The sequence below is a fragment of the Lissotriton vulgaris genome, chromosome 1_2 (genome assembly GCF_964263255.1).
Source record: "Lissotriton vulgaris chromosome 1_2, aLisVul1.2, whole genome shotgun sequence".
Classification (NCBI taxonomy): domain Eukaryota; kingdom Metazoa; phylum Chordata; class Amphibia; order Caudata; family Salamandridae; genus Lissotriton; species Lissotriton vulgaris.
The window spans coordinates 164,274,237-164,293,760 of NC_141686.1; the positions used below are offsets into that span (position 1 = coordinate 164,274,237).

A 19,524-nucleotide genomic window follows, 5' to 3' on the forward strand; every position below is an offset into this window, starting at 1 on the left:
TTGCTTTTTCTCTTATCCCATTTTCCTGCCCCCACCTCTACCACTGGCTCGGAAGTTATAGTACATGTGGTCACTGGCAGGTATGGTGTGAGAAGAACAACATTATTTTGGTTGTGCAAGCGCACAAGATTAGTGCAAATCCTGACGCATAGGTATGCACTGATGCGGTACTCTATTGTGCACAAACGTTTGCTGTGATTATTGTATAATGCTATGTTATCTTAGACGAGCTGTGGTAAAGTGTTGGCCATTTATCAAGATGTTGTGATAAGTAACGAGATGTAATGTTTTTTGTTAGGAATGCCTGATGTGCTATGTTAGGTGAGTTATGGGGAGATGTGGTAAATTAAACAAATTCTTAGTGGGGCAAATCTTTGCTCTGTTCCCAACCAATTTCAAAATATTTCCTCCCCACTTCCACCCTGGAGGAATGTTTTCTACTGCTACGTGTAGGTGTGACGCTCCAACTACTTTGAGGGTGGGAATATGGCTTGCAAGAGTTTGTGAATTTCCATAACTAGTAGGTGTGTGTCTGGGTCTTTATCAACTTTCCATGGCATCTCGGCTCAGTAAACAGATTTGCTTACACATAATATGAGACTATAGCAGCTCTTTTTTTGTTACAAATTGTTGCAAGGCACAGTGGGCCCGATTCACAGAACTAACTTAAGACAAAATCCTAAACTTCCTACTTTTGGTATTCACAGAAGTTATGATTTTGTCTTAAGACAGACTTAAGACAGACTTAAGTTAGGATTCTGTCTTAAGTCTGTCTTAAAACAAAATCCTAACTTCTGTGAATACCAAAAGTAGTAAGTTTAGGATTTTTTTCTTAAGTTACTTCTGTGAATCGGGCCCTATTTGTTTTTCTAAAGAACCAGCCACCGTCACCACCTAATGCTGGGTTTGTCGAATACTAAAGATTACCCCTTCATACCTTCGTTCCACCACCATACTCTTTTTGTCTTTTTTATCTAATTATTTGAACGTTTTCAACCCTGCTATGTCCTGTTGTGTGGGTTTAAAACATTTTTTTTCTTATTCTACTTTCTCACCTTTCTGCATGTGTTCTCTTTTTCTCTGGGAGAAAGTCTCCTAAACAAACATGTCCTGGTCCCCAAAAATGATTACAGTTGACCACCATCTGCAAACACCTGCACAAATTATGCACTGTTTAAACCTAGTGGTGTAATATTAAACGGGAGTAAGTCTAAATCATGTATACATTCACATTTGTGAATATAAATCACGAATTTACAATTTTCATGCAAGGCATTTCTACACCTTAATCCCACAGGGGTGTGCAAATTGGGTCCATTTTGGGTTCCGCTTCTGAGAACCTGCAGGTCACAGCTCTGACCCAGGCAGGGCTGATTCAGCAGTTCCTCCTTCCGAAGTAAAATGAATCCCAATGAGTCGGGTAATTACTTCGCCAACAAGGGACAGTTCAGATCATTCTGTGTAAAGTGTCCATGTCTGTTGGATGAGAACAATATCCGGGTCAAACGATCATTCAATTGAGATATAAGAGTAGAAACGCGTCCTTCATCACTGATGGCCAAACGCCTTTCACGTCACTTCATAGGTTTGCTAGTACTTATTAATCATGGAACGGATATTCGGGGTGATCAACGCACCTAGAAAACACAAAACAATGATTTACTTTCTGTAGTCATTCTCTGCAAAATGAAGTGTTAACTGGATATAGTTAGGCAACTTAGATTGGATGAGGGACAGTCGATCCATATCCCGGATGGGTGTAAATGAAGTACTGCATTTTTGACCTGCTGTAACCACCTACGCCACCCATCAGATGTCAAACCCTGGCCTTGTGAACGACATTGAGAAATTGCCCTACTTTTGACTAACTGTGTCTCCAGACCACCGATCCTCATAAACCTGTAATGTACCTGACCTAGTTACCCCGAAGACCGTCTTCAGATGTAAGCAAAAATGGCAGCCATCTTGTAAATCACAGCAACTCCTAGCCTTAATGGGGTTGTGCTGCACAGCAGGAAGGCTGTGTGATATGTTTTTCTAGCACTCAACACAATTTAAATTCCTGTAGATAAACTGCACAGATATTTCAGAACAAATCAGAATTAGGAAAGCACAAATGACGCACATTTTTTTGTAATTCTGAAGTGTAGTGGCAACAAATTTTTCAATACTATCAAAACAATTCAATACACTAGGTGATGACATTTCCACACATTATCTTTTATGCACAGTAAAACTATATGTTAGTGCAAATTGTCATTAATGAGAGTGCACTACCACCTCATTCATACTCCGCTCTAGTCAGCACCACTCAAAGCCACTGCACTCTACTCTGCACCACTCTGCAATATGCCACTCCACTGTGCACCCCACCACACTGTCACTGCACTCTTCCCCACTTCATTCTACACCTCTCTACTCTGCACACCACTACTCTATGCCAATGCACTCTACTTGACTCCACTCTACTATGCACTACTGCAATCATCGACACTGCACTCTTCTACTCCAGTCTAGGTCACTCCACTGTACTCTACTCTACACCACTACACTCTATGCCACTCTACTCTGCAGCACTGCATTCTATGCTACTGCACTCAATGTCTCTGCACTCTATCCATCTGCACTCTTTGCCAATGCCCTTAATCTGTACCATTCCACTCTACGCTTGTACACTCAGTGCCAATCCATTCATTCATTAAATCTTTATTTCAACATTTTTCAGTCATAAAAGATTACAGTAAAAACAGTAAACGTAAAAAGCATAAAATTAATTAGATAAAAATGAATTTGTCGTGAAATGTACACAGTCAATGTATAAAATCACCCTTGGGTGCCACTGTATTAAGAGAGGATCTTTTGCACTACATTACTAAAAGGAATTTTGAAAGTGCAAAAACTATATGTGGTGATGTATCTGTCTTGAGAACTCTCAATGCAACAGGCATTTATCAAAACCCAAGTTCTTGCATAGGGGTACAAGCCAGTTCTTTCTAGCTTTTCTATAGGCAGGGCAGAAGAAGAGCATATGCATTTCATCCTCCTTGGATGCACCACACCCAGGGCAGGATTTGCTCAATCCACTCTATGCCACTCTAATCTACACTGCACCACTGCACTCTACCCATCACCACTCCACTCTACCGCACACCAGGCCACTCTGTACAACTTCACACTACTCTGAAGCATTCTGTTCAGTTCTGTTCTATACTCTATGAACCTGTTCAATGGGCCAACACACTCTACACCACTGTTCTCAAAACCAATGCACTCTATGCCACTGCAATCTAAGGCAATCTACTCTGCAACACTGTACCCTACTCCACTATAGTCCATTTTATGGCACTATACTCTACAACACTCTACTTTTACCACTATACACCCTTGTACTCTACGTCATTGGACTCAGTAAGGGAGCAAGCTCTCCTTAGTGGTGATGTAAACTTAGTTTCCTCCCTTATGCAGTTCCCTGCAATCCCAATGGACCAATCATTAAGGCTTATGAAGTCCCTGAAGTCGGGCTTTCCAGCGGACCCTTGACCTGCCAAATTATTGTAGGCAATTGCTGAGGTGATCTATCGTACTGTGAATCGGATCCTTAACAACTCCTTGCAGAAAGGAAATATGCCTCTTTGTTGGAAACATGCCAAAATTCTTCCTTTGCTTAAAAAACCTTCCGCTGACCCTGAGGTAGCTGGTAATTATCGACCCATATCTTTGCTGCCTTTCTTCTCCAAGGTTTTGGAGAAATATGTCAATTCCATTATCACCAAATACATCGAGACCAATCACCTTTTGCATCCAAGTCAGTCAGGTTTCAGGGCGAACTTCAGCACTGAATCAGCCCTATTAGAAGTGGCTGAAAAAATAAAAGCCACACTAGACAGGGGTGGCAATGCGGTCTTGGTTCTGTTGGACCTCTCAGCAGCTTTTGACACCGTCCCCCACAATAGATTGGTGCAAAGACTAGCGGAGGGCGGTGTTGGTGGCATGGCCCTGAGATGGATTAGGTCATTTCTCAGTAATCGTCTCCAGACCATATGCCACCATCCCCCCCCCCCCCATTTTCCGCAGATATTCCTCCTATGAATGTCGGGGTCCCGCAGGGCTCTATTTTAAGCCCCACTTTATTTAATTTTTATCTGGCCCCTATTGCACTTTTGGCTGAACAACATGCGGCTAAGATGATATCGTATGCAGAAGATATCCAGCTGTTGTTCACGTGTGAGAAGTGCCTAGTTTGATGGTCATGCAATTAATGGTTGTCTCTCAGAGGTCTTCTCATGGCTAAAAAACAATCAAATGAAATGTAATCCTGTTAAGTCCGAGAGAATCTTTTTCGGCCATTGACCCTGTGAGACATGGAACAGCTGGTGTCCGCAGAATCTGTCCCCCCAGCTCTTCCGTGACTACGGTTAAGAACCTCGGAGTCAGACTAGATGTTACACTTTCTATGAAATACCAGATTCACTCTGTAGCTGGCACTTGTTTCGGGATTTTAAGAATGGTACGTAACGTTTTGCCCCTGCTATCTGTCTCTCACAGAAAAACCATTGTCCAAGCCTTGGTTACCTTGCGTCTGGACTATGCCAATTCTTTGTACCTGGGACTTCCCAGGTACTTAATTGCTAGCCTGCAGGTGTTTCAAAATACGGTGGTGAGGGCGATATTTCTGGCAGCCCCCAGGACTCATGTATCCCTTCTGCTGTCTTCCCTACATTGGCTTCCTGTTCAGAAGAGAATTCAATTTAAGACTTTAACTTTAGAGCGCCTTACCTTAGTCTAAGATTTCCCCGCTACATTTCCCAATATACTCTGAGATCCTCCACTCAACTTCTGATCCCTGTTCCTAAGGTCTTATTTGCCAGGATCGGTGGTCGTTCCTTCCAGGTAATTGCCTTCTGTCTGTGGAATGGCCTTCCCTTGGACCTCAAACAGGTTCAGGATCTCCTTACCTTCAGGAAAAGGCTCAAGGCACGGCTTTTCCAACTCTAATCCATTTTATTTTTCTGTTTGCTGTCTACTCGTTCCTCATACTGTTGATTGTTATGTGGTTCTTTGCTTAGTGCCTGTACACTCTTGGGAGTAGCTGTGCGCTTTATAAATACCTAACTAACATAACATAACATAACCACAGTCTACGCTACTCAATTCTACTCTGCAGAACTGTACTTTATGCCACTGCCCTCTATGCCAATCTACTCTGCAACACTTTACAGCACCGCACCCTATGACACCCTACTCTGGAACACTGCACTCTACTTTGCACCACTCTACTGTACTTCACTACACTCTTTCCCACTATACTCTATGCCTATATACTATGCTCTGCACCACTCTACTCTATGCCAATGCGCTCTAGCCCACTCTACTCTACTATGCACCACTGCACTCACCACCACTACAGTTTTGGGCTCTCCACTCCACTCTACACCACTGCACTTTACGCCACTGCACTCTATGCCACGGCACTCTTTGCAATTTATTTTATTTATTTATTTAATGGCATTTGTAGAGCGCGTGCAATTACCCGTAGGCGTCTCGGCGCTGGTATGCAATGCTGTCTATCCCTGATCAGAAGGTTGGTGGCTGGGTTTACTGGTTGAATAACCACGTCTTCAGTTTCTTTCTGAACTGGAGGAGTGTGGAACTTGTTTTAATGTGATTCGGTAAAGAGTTCCAGATTTTAGGGGCTGCGATAGAGAAGCGGCGGTCACCCCATGAGACTGTTCTGCTTCATTGAACCACAAGTTGGTTAAGCGAGGAGGAACGAAGTGTTCTGGACGGATTATAAGGAATTAGTAGCTTTTTGAGGAAGCGCAGTCCTTGATCCTGCAGGGTCTTATAGACTATGCATAGTGCTTTGAATTTAGCCCTATTTTGAATGGTTAGCCAGTGGTAATCTTTCAGGGTGTCCGAGATGGGAGCAAACTTGGGTTTTTTGGATAGCACGCGTGCCGCTGCATTCTGCACAGTCTGAAGCTTTTTCGTGACTCTGCTTTGTGCATTGAGCAATAGACCGTTGCAGTAATCCAACGATGTCAGGACCAAGGAGGTGACTAACGTCTTGGCTACTGAATCTGGTAAATAAGGGATGATCTTTTTTATTATTTTGAGCTTGAAATGGGCGTTAGCTGCCACCTTATTTGCATGGGCCATGAAACTGAGCTTGTCATCAAATGTCACTCCTAGGTTTCTGACCTTAGCGGTGGGGGTAGGAGGGACACCAAGAGCCGATGGCCACCAAGCTGCCGACCAGGCTGGCAGTAGGTTGCCAAAGATGACCACCTCAGTTTTATCGGAATTGAGCTTCAGGCAGTTTCTTGCCATCCACTCACCGATAGCAATCATCCCCCTTTGGAATCTTTCTGCCACCTCCTGTCCATCGCCCTTTATGGCCAAAACCAGCTGGGTGTCGTCAGCGTATGAGGTAAGGCTCATCCCGTGTGCTTTGATGACACTAGCAAGGTCCGACACATAGATATTAAATAGTGTCGGACTGAGGGATGAGCCTTGAGGGACCCCACACGGCAACGACAGATCCGCTGATTGGAAAAGACCCATGGTGACCGCCTGGGTTCTGTTGGCCAGGAAAGAGGCAAGAAGATCCTTGGCAGTAAGCTGAATACCCATCCTTTCGACACGGTCGACCAAGATCTTGTGGTCGACAGTGTCGAAGGCCGCTGAGAGATCAAGAAGGACGAGCAGTGCTGTTCCTCCCTGATCACGGATGACTCTTATGTCGTCAGCTGCCTTGATGAGAGCGGTTTCCGTTCCATGGTGTTTACGGAAACCGAACTGTGTATCATCCAGCAGGTTGTGACTCTCAATGAATTCCGAGAGTTGCTGGTTCATGGCCTTTTCGGTGACTTTTGCTAGAAAAGGGAGGCTCGCGATAGGGCGATAGTTTTTTAATTCACCTTTATCTAGACCAGGCTTTTTTAGCAGGGGTTTAATCAGCGTGTTTTTTAATGAATCAGGGTAAATTCCAGATGTCAGTATAGTGTTACAGACATGTGTAATAATGGGAATGACTGTGTCTGGTACGGTTGCAATCACCGAGGTTGAGCAGGGATCCAGAGCTGACCCGGCTTTGATCGATTTTACTATGCCCTTAATTTGATCCGTGGTGAGGGGTTTAAAATTGGTCATGGTGTTTTTCGGTGTGATCATTGAGGACGTAGCAGGACTGCTGGCGGGGTCAGAGTTAAAAGCTTGGTAGATGTCATTGACCTTCGTGAAAAAGAACTTGGATAAGGCATCACATAGTGCTTGTGATGGGGGGGGGTTGAGGTCCGGGGTATTTCCAGAAAGGGTTTTAGCAATGTTATATAGCTGTCTGCTGGAATTTTTCGCGGTCTCTATATTGATGGTGAAATAGTGTTTTTTTGCAGCTACTATCATAGCTTTATAGGAAGCAAGAGCTTGTTTATATTTTTCCTTATTTTCGCTGTCATAAGTTCTTCGCCAGTGCCGTTCTCTGTTCCTAGTTAGTTGTTTTTGAATTTTCAGTTCTTTTGTATACCACTGAGCTTTAGGCAAATTTCTGTTCTTTGACAGAGATTTGGTAGGTGCCAACTGAGTGGTGGCTTCGGCCAACCATTTCTGAAATTGGTTGGTGGCGGTATTGGGGTCAGTGGATAGATCCGGGATGGTGTTGTTTAACAGCATCGTAAGGTCATTGGAGTTGATGTCCTTCCATGCTTTAAAGGTGCCACTGTTCATGTGAGCAGCCTTTTTTCTCGGCGAGCCTTTAATAGTGAGGCTGCTAAGAATGACTGAGTGGTCAGTCCATGTCATGGGGAGAACTGAGGCTATGCACAGACCTTCCACATTTGAAAAGATTCCATCTAGCGTATGACCTGCTTGATGGGTGGAGGTCGTGACCAGTTGACTGAGGCCCATTATTTCTAGGTCGGATGTGAGGGAAATAGTGTCCTTATCGCTGCTTTGCTCCAGATAGAAGTTGAAGTCGCCCAAAATTGTGGTAGACTCTTCTGTCACTATAGACTCAGTGATGTTACTAAGGTTATCAAGGAACGCAGATCTGTTCCCAGGGGGTCTATAGAGGAGCACTCCCTTGAAGTTGTAAGTCGGGGACAGCTTTATATTAAAATGCATAGCTTCGCATGAGGTAATGGGTATAGGCGAGGAGCGAACTTCCAAATGGTCTTGCGCTATAATGGCTAGCCCACCACCTTTCCCTTTGGGCCTGTCCTGCCGATAGGCACTGAAGCCTGAGGGAACCGCCGTAACATAGTCTGGGGCAGATGCCTCATCTGACCAGGTCTCTGTGATGTAGAGAACATCTAAGTTGAGATCGCTGATGAGATCGGCTATTTCCTGGCAGTGCTTACTCAGGGAACGCGCGTTGATTAGTGCCATGGTCACGTGAGTGTCTTTCTCAGATCCTAGGTTTTGAACTAGGCTGGTTGGGTTCGTGAGCGCGAGTGTAGTATTGCAATGTTGGCATTGTATTTGTATCTCTGGTAACATTGTGGAGAAATCGTATTTGGTGCAGAGAGGGGCGTAGGAAGGACCGATCTCCAGCAGTGTGCTCCGGTTATATGAGAGAGGAGGGCCAGGGGTTGTGGCCCTAGGCCCGGTCCCGGCGCGGACGGGCGATGTTGTTATTTTTATACATACTTTGGGCGGGGCGATAGGAGGGTGGGAGGGGCGTTGAGCTCTCCGGCGAGCCTGCCCAATCTAAGATGGCTGCCAAAGTTGTATTGAAATGTTCCCTGCGCCTCAGTGGATCAACGCTGTGGAAAGGGGGTGCCCAGCGAAGTGATCTCGCTGTAGGGGTGTCAGGGAGGTTTTAAAAGCGCTCCTATTAAAATATGATACAATTTTAAAAAACAATTATCACTCAATCGTTTTTATGATATAAAGGTGCAAGAGAGCACAGTAAACCTCCGGCTTCCGCCTCAGAGGGAAACAGCAAGAATAACCTTGCGGAACCGAATTATGCCCTGTTAAATACCCAGGGAGGGCGGGAGGGGCGTCGAGCTCTCCGGCGAGCCTGCCCAATCTAAGATGGCTGCCAAAGTTGTATTGAAATGTTCCCTGCGCCTCAGTGGATCGACGCTGTGGAAAGGGGGTGCCCAGCGAAGTGATCTCGCTGTAGGGGTGTCAGGGAGGTTTTAAAAGCGCTCCTATTAAAATATGATACAATTTTAAAAAACAATTATCACTCAATCGTTTTTATGATATAAAGGTGCAAGAGAGCACAGTAAACCTCCGGCTTCCGCTCCACACCAGTATACTCTACGCTACTACTCTGACACTGCACTCTTCCCTGCACCACTTCATGCAAGAGCACTTCACTCTACTCTGAAGCAATCTATTCTGCACTCTGCACCACTGCACACTACACTGCTCGACTCTACTTTACTTTGCATCATTCTATCGTACACCGCTGAGCTCTACACCACTCTACTGTAAACCACTATGTTCATGCCATTGCATTCTATTCCACTTTTATCAAAACCAATGCAATCTACAACACTGCACTCTATGTTGCTCCACTCTACTTTGCACCATGCAATTCTACATCACTCTACTCTAATCCACTGTATGCTCCACCACTGCACTTTACACCACTTCACTCAAAACCAATGCACTCTACACCACTACACTCTAGGACAACTACTAAGAACCTCTGAACTGTATGCCACTGTACTCAACTCTTCAACACTCTATGCCACTTCATGGTATGTCATTGTGCATTGTTGCACTCTATGCCACTTGGTTCTTCTTTGCATCACTGAACTCTATGCCATTACTCTCCATACTATTCTGCTCTACAAAAATGCCCACTATACCAGTGCACTCTACACCACAACTTTCTATGACACTTCGCTCTGCAAGACTGCACTCTTTACCACTCTACTCTACACCACTGCACTCTATGTCACTACTCTCTACTCTGCACCACTCAACTCTACACCACTCTACTGCACTCCTTGCCAATGCACTCTATGCCACTCCACACCACTCTACTCTCATCACTCCACTCTATGCCACTACACTCTAAGATACTCTACACCTCTGCAATCTACCCTGCACCACTCTACTCAATGCCACTTCAATTAACTCTAAAATAATCTACTCTTCACCACTGCACTCTATGTCATGGCACTCTATGCCACTCTACTCCATTATGCACCACAGCACTCTGCACCCCTGCAATCTACGCTACTGCATGCTATGTGGTGAGGCTCCACTGTACTCTACACCACATTGTGCCACTGTGCTATCCGTCACTCTGTGCCAATAAGCTCAACACCACTTTACTCCAAGGCACTGTACTCCCTATTGCACTCTACGCCAATATACTTTGTACATTATGCCACTTCACTCTAGGCCAGTCTATGACACTACATTCCACGATACTCCACTCTGACACTCTATTACATTAAACTTTACTCCACTCTATGCCACTCTACTCCACTCCACAACACTCTGCTCCACTCTACAATACTACTCCACTCCACAGTGCTCAATGCAACTCCCTCTATGCCACTTTACTTCACTCTATTCTATGACACACTACTGCACTTCACGCCACTCCACTATAAGAACCTCTACACCAATTTACGACACTCTACTCCACGCTGCGATTCCACTCTACTACACTACTTCATGCCCCTCCACTCTACAACAATCTACTCGGCTCTGCGCAACACCCTCCATGCCATTCCACTCTGCTACACGCCACTCCACTCCACTCTATCACACTCTATATCACTCCACTCTACCACACTCTACTCTACTTCGCTCTACAACACTCTATGCCACTCAGCTCAGAGACACTCTACTCCACTCTACACCCTTCCACTCTACGACACTCTCTCCATGACATTCCACAACACTATGGCATTCCACGCCACCCTACGCCACGCCACTCTACTCCGCAACACTGAATTTTACAACACTCCACGCCACTCTCTTTTACAGCACAACCATTTAGCCATGCTGAACGGCAGCCATGCTGGTGTACAACATGGCTAAAATGTATTGGCAAAGCCAATACCTCTTGCATAGTCGAGACCTATTGTATTTGCCAGTGCTTGTTTTATGAGTCACTCGTCCATGCTCTGTGACAAAAATGAGACGTTTATGTTTCAATGTTCAGCTTTTACTGATCTAGCCTCATGACAGTGGATCTGGAGATGCTGGTTACCTGTTCAAAGGCCCATTTATGCCCCCTTGAAATCTGTAATAGTGCTGCCGCTCATAAAGAAGCCAGCCGCAGCGCACCATTTTGGTGAATTTTAGGCCTTTTTCTATCTTTCCTGTGTCAACTAAAATCTTGGAAAAGTAGTAAATAAGCAATCATCAAGCGCTCTTGAAGCACACTCTCTTCCCTGGATTGCTCACAGTAGGGTTTCTGGCAACAGCACAGAACAGAGGCTGCTCCTCTAGCAGTCCTAGGACAGTTTTGTCCCACTCTAGACAACAGAAGTCATGCTCCTTTGGTGCTGTTAGATCCCTCAGCAGCATTCACCACCGTGTCACACTCCATTCCATTGGAGCAGCTGGTCAAGTAGGGTATTTATAACTCGGCACCACGGTAGATACACTCTTTTCTCTCAGAAAGTCAGCCTGGGCCTTGATAAATCCACCTCCTCCCAGCTTAAACAGGGAGTTTCTCAGGGGTTGTCCCTTAGTCCTACCCTGTTTAGTGTGCACTTAACACCTTTTGCCCAAATTGTACAATCCTTAAAACTACTTTCTATTCAGAGTCATCCACATGACGTACCCTGGCTCCCCATGCATAAGAGGGAACTTTGTAAGACCCTTCTACTCACTGGGCCATACCTGAAGAGGTCCTAAATACTTTCAAAGGTTAGTACAGATGTACAGCCCAGAGAGAACTTTAAGGTCGACAGGAAAAAAGTTCCTTAGTGTACCCAGGTTTCAGCACGCCAGGATATGTGGGAGTTCTTCTTCCTGGCTGCCAAACACTGGACCTTCTCACAGCTGGCCTACATATGACACCACCATTATGATGTTCCCAAAAAACTGAAACCCTGGATTTTTAATCTTTATTAGTCTTCTAATTTTAAGCTTGCATTATTTCTAGCGCTGAGATGCCCCTTGGGACAGTTTTTATTCATTCATTCATGACAACCAAATAACTGCTTTTTAAGAGTTTATCTGTTAGAGTACATCCAGAGAGAACCCTGTTCAAACTGGACATTGGTCAGCTGGCACTGTGGGCTTTGCCTACTGGCAGGCTCAAAAGAACAATAGGGCGACTTGGCATCCATGGTGCTTGTACACAAATGGGTGCACCCACTTGTGCGCTAACAGTAATTTAGAGCTGAGTGCACATTATCATTGCCTGGATTTTACCTTTGATTTAAGCAAAATCATGTTACTGGTGAAAAATGTTACCACAAAGTGTTGAAAATTTGGTAGTGGGGGAAAAACCAAGATGGCGGATTGAAGGTGCCGTCGGGTGCAGCCTGAGAACGCCGCTCCCACCACCACACAGATAACCAACTTATGTATGCTTTTATCCTAATGGGCGGAAAGCTAACGGAGCGGTAAACAACGGGACGATTTACCTAAGACGTGTTACTTGTTACGGACTGTACGAGGCTCAGAGAGCGCAGGAGGGCTGGATGCGGATACTGCATGTGGGCGGCTGCAGCTGCGGCGGTGTTCGTGATCGAGGAGCGGAGACAGGCTGCGCACGCTGGGCTCGCTGGACCCTGCTGACTTGGCTTGGCTCCGCGGGTCCAGGATCAAGGGAAATCATCGGAATCACCGATACCAGGAGCATAGCCAGCTGTTTGGTCAAGAGGGATTGGAGCGCTGCCTTGACTGCGGAGAGCACTACCGACTCGGAGGCAGGGAGCACTGACATGGCTCCCAAGATCCATGCGAGGAGCACCAGGACAACGAAAGGAGCAGGAAACTCCGAGGAAAATGCTGCCTCAGCTGCTGTCAATGGGGTAGCAGAGAAGAAGGCGGCGGCGGCGGCAGCTAAAACTAAAACTCCAGCTAAGTCTCACGGAACAGAAGTGGTGATCACAGCTGTCAATGCTGTTAAGAATTTGCTCAACACCGGGAGCCAGGAGAAAGCAGCATACGTGGCTGGTAAGCAACAATCATTGCGATCATTAATGCTAATTGCTAGCAATAAAGATAACGCTGTCAAAGATAAAGGAGCTAAGATAGCTGTAAATCCAGCGCCTGCAGGGGGCAGTATTGAGACTGAGCAGATAATAACTGAAAATGGGGACACTGATACAGATTTGAGGAGGGATCTCCAGAGGGCTTCAGGAAAGGAGGGCTGTGTAACTGAGACTGTTACCGAGTCGGTGACTGAGACTGTGACTGTGATGGGGATACAAGACAATACAGCTGCTCTAAAGGATATTGATATGGATAAAGAGAAAGATACGGATATTGATATGGGGGCAGCCGAGCTGATGTCACAGGCACAACCCACAGTCTCGGACATTAGAAGGGACTCCACTGGTGTCGGCCTGACCCAGATGAGCTGCGCAGTTACACCAGTCGAGGCAACTGATACCCCAAACTTAGCCCCGGCTACTAGAACCCCCATAGACAAGGTAGAAGAGAGCAACGGAACACCAGAAGAGTCGAATGATGAATATGAAGAATTAATTGATGAGGCGGAGGATAATATGGAGAGCTCCCCACAGGACAACTGGAAAATAGTGACACGGAAAAAAGGAAGAGGGAAAGCTAAAAATAAAATAAGGTGCAAGAAAAATACTAATCAATCTACTCTTTCCTCTACAATAAATCAGGCTAATAACCGTGGAAAACCTATTATTGATGATAGTCCATTACGTAAGTGGATGAAAGCTAAGGGAGGTGTAAAAACAATGGCTTTACGCTTATCAGGCAACAGTTCCATGGTGCCCTCAACTTCGCCGTTAACTAATCAAGATATTCAGGATATCCAAGATATAGAGGCTGATGATCCGTCCACCTCTACAAACCAATTGATAGTAGCCGGTCCTAAAGGAGTACTAGATGTACAACTAGACTCTACTTTAAGGGAGGATGGTAGTGAGACGGCCCTAAACGTGAACGAAATTATTGCCACAACAGAGGAAGAAACTGATCAGGCCGGGCATTTCACGAAGGAATTACACCAGGAAGTCTCCTCCTTGGAGACCCCTTCTATGGCTCTAATTTTGCATATGCTGACCGAACAGAGACAAGAGGCACAACAGCATTTCTCACAACTAAAGGAGGATAACTCTAAAATTCAGTCGTACTTGCTGGAGGTCAATGGGAAAATGAATAAAGTAACCCAAGAAGTGGAGGTACTTCAGCAACGGGTGGCACAAGTTGAGGAGACTTCGACCAAGCACAATCAAAAAAGTACTAGACACGAGGAAGAAATCCGGGCCTTACAATCCAAGATGGAGGATTTGGAAAATAGGCAAAGAAGGCAGAACCTCAGACTTTTTGGGATCCCGGAGGGGGCTGAAGGGGCGGACCCCAGGGCCTATATAGTCAGACTATGCCAACGTGCCTTCCCAGATCTTGCGGACTGGGATTGGGATTCTCAGATTCAAAGAGCCCACAGGTTGCCTTTAGCTAATAGAAACAGAGACAATAAGTATCCTCGTCCTTTTTTGATTTATTTCGGAAATTTTCTGTTGAGACAGGCTGTTTCTTTAAAAGCTAAACCTAACTCTCCGATTACTACGGAAGACGTGACCTTCTTTGTTCGCTCAGATCTGTGTAAATTTACTATGGAGAGACGATGGAATCTGCGCCAACTAATTGACTCTTTCAAGACTGCAGGGGCTCAGGTCTTCCTCCAAGAGCCTGCATGCTTAAAGGTTATAAAAGCCGGGCATACGTACTATCTTAATCAAGTAAAGGAGGCAGAAACTGTGCTGGATAAGCTTACTAAAGCGTAAGCGACATAACACTACACCTCAGGGTATGGTTAGTGGAAAGGGTTTGATTAATCTGACAAGCTCAAAGGATAAAATGGAGAATAAGGGATTTAAGATATGCTAAATTTAGTAAAAATGACATACTTAATGAGGGTGGTGGAAAGTGGCGGGTGGTTGCACCGCTGAGAGGCTGCCCTACCAAAAGGCAGCAGGTATAAAGGGGGGGTGTTTTTCTTTGGTACGGGGGGGGGGAAGGAGGGGGGGGGAAACAAAAATGACGAGACAAGCCATGGCGAAGCTACAATGTACTTAACAAGAAAGAGAGCTTTATGGAGAAATAATATAAGGGAAGCGGCTATTGATTTATTGTATATAAAATGACGAACTGCAGGTGTCTGGCCTGGAACGTTTCTGGTCTGAACAATAAGACTAAAAGAAATTTAATTTATCAAGAACTTAAAATGTATGATGCACAGATAGTAATGCTTACAGAAACCCATATATGTTACAAAGATAAAAAATTGTTGAGTCAATTAGGATACGATTTGGTGATTTGCACTACTTTAAATGCACCAATAAGAGGTGTGGCTATCCTAAAGAAAAGATATTGGCAAGGGGAAGTTGTTAAAACGGCAGCAGACAAGGGAGGGCGTTGGGCAATAATGCAAATAAGATTGGAGGGCACTTTATATGTTTTTTGTTCAGTGTATGGCCCCAACAAAGATGAGCCATGGTTATTTGATTGGTTGAATATTGAATTACTATCTTGGTCAGGAGAACTTATCCTAATGGGAGATTTTAACTGTGTTATGAATTACCAACAGGATACAACTAAAAAAGGAATAGGGCTACGCATGCGACAAACAAGAGCAGCAATACTGGAACTAGCTAAAATACACAATATAAAAGACATTTGGCGTAGCTTATATCCAGGTCTGCCTGGATTTACGTACTACTCTGCTCCTCATAAACTCTGCTCTAGGATTGATCTAGCTTGGGCCTCAGACGAACTAATGAGGAGAGGAGATATGAAGGTCATGCCAAAAATTTCATCGGACCACAATCCTATAATATTTATATTTGATTCGGCCTCAGGCTTAAAAAAAGGACGCACTTTTTCTTTTCCAAGGTACTTACTCTCAGATGAGGTCTTTGTAACCATGCTTAAAAAACAGATAGAGGAGTTCATTACATTTAATAAAGATTCTGCTAATGTGCTGTCAGTTTGGGATGCCTGTAAGGCCTTTATTAGAGGAACAACCCAACAATATATACTTAAACAAAATGCAACAAGGAAAAGAGAAACAAAGTTAATGATGGACAATATTTTACATATAGAAAAACTACTGGCAGATAAGCTCAGAGATGGGGATCGGAATAGCAGAGACATATCACTCCTGGAAAGTAGACTTATAAATATACGCACAGGCATGAAAAGCGCTTTTAAAGAAAAAAATAGTGGCAAGTTACTTAAATATAGATTATCCCAGTATGAATCTGGAGATCGAATAGGAAAGCTCTTGGCATACAAAGTAGCTGAAGACCGAGCTTCTACATTAATTAAAGCTATAAAAGGCCCTAATGGTATTATCTACACACAGCCTGGAGATATAATGGAGCAATTTGCTTCATACTACGAAGCACTATATACTCCTGAGAGTAGGGCAAGGCCAGAGCAGATCCAATCTTACTTAAATGATAATCTCTCTCTGGGACACTTTTTAGATCAGGAGATTTTGGACAACTTAGAATTTAATTACACATTAGAAGAACTACGCTTAGCGGTGTTCTCGCTCCCTTCTAATAAAGCGGCAGGGGAGGACACGATTCCGATTGAATTATATAAGATCTGCGCCGAAGAGCTACTCCCTCTGCTCTGCTTAGTGGTGAACTCTATAGGCACATCTGGTAAAGCTCCGGAATCTTGGAAAACGGCGAAGATTATGTTTTTTTTGAAAAAAAATAAACCTCCATTGGAATGCGGGTCATATCGGCCTATTTCTTTAATAAACGCCGATGCTAAGGCCTATTCTAAACTGATATCAAGGCGATTGGCGTCTATTATGCCGCAATTAGTTAATGATCAACAACATGGCTTCATAGAGGGAAGGGATACTACAGCCCATATCAATATGGCGATTACGGCATTTGATATTGCTGCAACTAACCTCACCCAACTCGGTATGATATTACTGGATGCAGAAAAAGCATTTGACCGAGTGGGGTGGGATTACTTGTGGAAAGTGCTAATGCAATACGGGTTTAAGGAACGCTTCTTTAGAGGCATACAGGCGATATACAGAGATCCTAACGCTAAAATCAGCTACGCGGGAGCACTTTCCTCAACTTTCGCTATATCTAGGGGGACTCGACAGGGATGTCCACTTTCACCCCTGCTGTTCGCCCTCTCTATGGAGCCTTTTATAAATGCCCTGCAGAATCAAGAGAAGATAACTCCGGTAGAGCATGAACATAAAATTCTTAAAATCACTGCATACGCCGATGATCTAGCCATATTTACTACTAATGTTATAGATGCTCTAGCAGGAATTACAGAAGAAGCGGAAAAGTTTGGAGCTATTTCCGGTTACAAACTAAACTTTAATAAAACTCAAACCATTATGAACTACCAAGCTAATCAATCTGTTACCGGGCTTTGCAACTCGGCTGTTTACTTAGGGGTGACAATATCTTCTAAAATAAATGAAATAATTAAACTGAATTACGAACCTTTACTTAAACAAGTTACGTTGATGCTTAAAAAATGGCACAAAATTCCGATGAATATTTTGGGAAGAATTAATTTGATTAAAATGAATCTTTTGCCCAAGTTTTTATATCTCTTTCGTTCTATTCCCCTTCGAGTTAATAATATTTTTTTTAAGAAGTTGGAAGGAATTTGCAGCAGCTTTATCTGGAGCTATAAAAAACCTAGGAGGTCAATAGCGATACTAAAACTACCTTTAGAGAAGGGTGGATTAGATTTTCCGGACTTTAAGTCTTATTATTTTGCATCTTTTATAGGGCGTTTTAGGAGTCTATTAAATAAAAATAAAACCTTTTTTTTTCATCAATTTATGTTAGGTAGAAACTCATCTCAATTTCTAACAAGAATACAAGACCCGAACTTCTTCAAACGAGTTAAATTCAAGACAGCAAGGGACGTGGTAGGGTTGTTTAATTTAGTCATGAAGTTTTGCGACACTTCTTTTTTTCACTCTGATTTGCCATTATGGGATAATCCAGGGCTACCAGGTATTTTTAACGATAATTTTGGGAGAGAATGGGCCGATTATGGGATCAAGAGACTGGGAGACCTATATGGCCATGAGGGGTTTCTACAGTTTTCCACTTTACAATTAATTTACTCGCTACCAAGTGAAATGGCACTTAAATACTTGCAAATAAGGGACTATCTTATACGGAAAATGAACTTAATAAAAATTACTAGCTCGGATATTTGGGAAGTTCTGTATAGCTCTAAGGAGAAATCTATAATAAGCAGAGGATATAAACAATTAATCCAGCATAACTCGGATGATTGTCCCAGACTCTCTCAAAAATGGACGCTTGAATTGGGAACTAATGTGACTCCTCAGAATATCTCAAAGGCTTTCACAACTCTTAATAAAATAACATACTCCTCTAGTTTGAAACTTCAATTATATAGAACGGTCAGCCAACTTTATCACACCCCACAGAAAATTTCTAAATGGTCACAAAATAATGAACGTACCAAATGCCCTAAATGTGATCTGCAAGCAGCTGATCTTATCCATATGATCTTTTCTTGTCCAGCACTGAACTTGTTCTGGCGAGAAATAGAAACCACATTATGTGAAAAACAACTGATCAGCTCCCCACTTACCTCATCTATGGTTTTACTCTATATACACGAGCGGGGCCACGATAATAGAAGCTGGCTAGACATAGCGATTTCTTGTGCTAGACTGGTAGTAGCTAGAGCCTGGATCTCACCAAATCCACCTCAGAGGACGGAATGGCTAATATTACTTCATGAAATATACACAATGGAGAAGGCCCTTGCTAAAAATAGGACCCGGAAAACGGTAGATAGATTTGAAAAGATTTGGGCTAACTTTGTATAAATATTTAGTGTTTTTTTTTCCTTGCTTTTTATTTTCTCATAAATGTCTTTTTGTTCGGCCAAGTTGTAACATTTAAAGATTGTTGATCTTACTAATTTATGGATTTTTTCCCTGATGTCACTTTAAAGCTTGCTATATTCGTATTTTATTTTTTTTCTTTTTCCTTCTGAACTGTAATGTCTCTTTGCCTGTGACTTGTCTGTCAAATAAAAAAGTTTAAAATGAAAAAAAAAAAAAAAGAAAATTTGGTAGCAACACGAGTATAAATATGGTTTGAGGTGCAATTCTTCAATTTTGTTGTTATATTCTTTATAACTGGAGCAACAATTCAGTCAAAACACCATGGAATCAGTAATTGTGCTTGATTTAATCTTTTACCAGGGATTGAATAACTTCTAAACAAGGAGTTGGCTGAGCCTACACAAATCGCTTTTCCCACTGACCTTAATTTCTGGAGGAACGTGAAAGAACCACGGGGCATATTATCAAGGAACGGATTTAAAATTATCGCCGCC

General features: G+C 43.6%; 1 protein-coding gene across 1 annotated transcript in view; it reads right to left on the bottom strand.

The window, feature by feature from the left end:
- Nucleotides 1-871: 871 nt before the first annotated feature.
- LOC147734757 (aldo-keto reductase family 1 member C1-like) overlaps nucleotides 872-19,524 on the bottom strand; it is a 143,447-nt gene continuing 124,794 nt past the window's right edge. Inside the window, exon 9 of the mRNA XM_086953628.1 lies at nucleotides 872-1,637. Within this exon, the coding sequence (XP_086809754.1) occupies nucleotides 1,601-1,637 (37 nt within the window). The 3' untranslated portion in view covers nucleotides 872-1,600. The remainder of the gene's footprint in view (nucleotides 1,638-19,524) is intronic.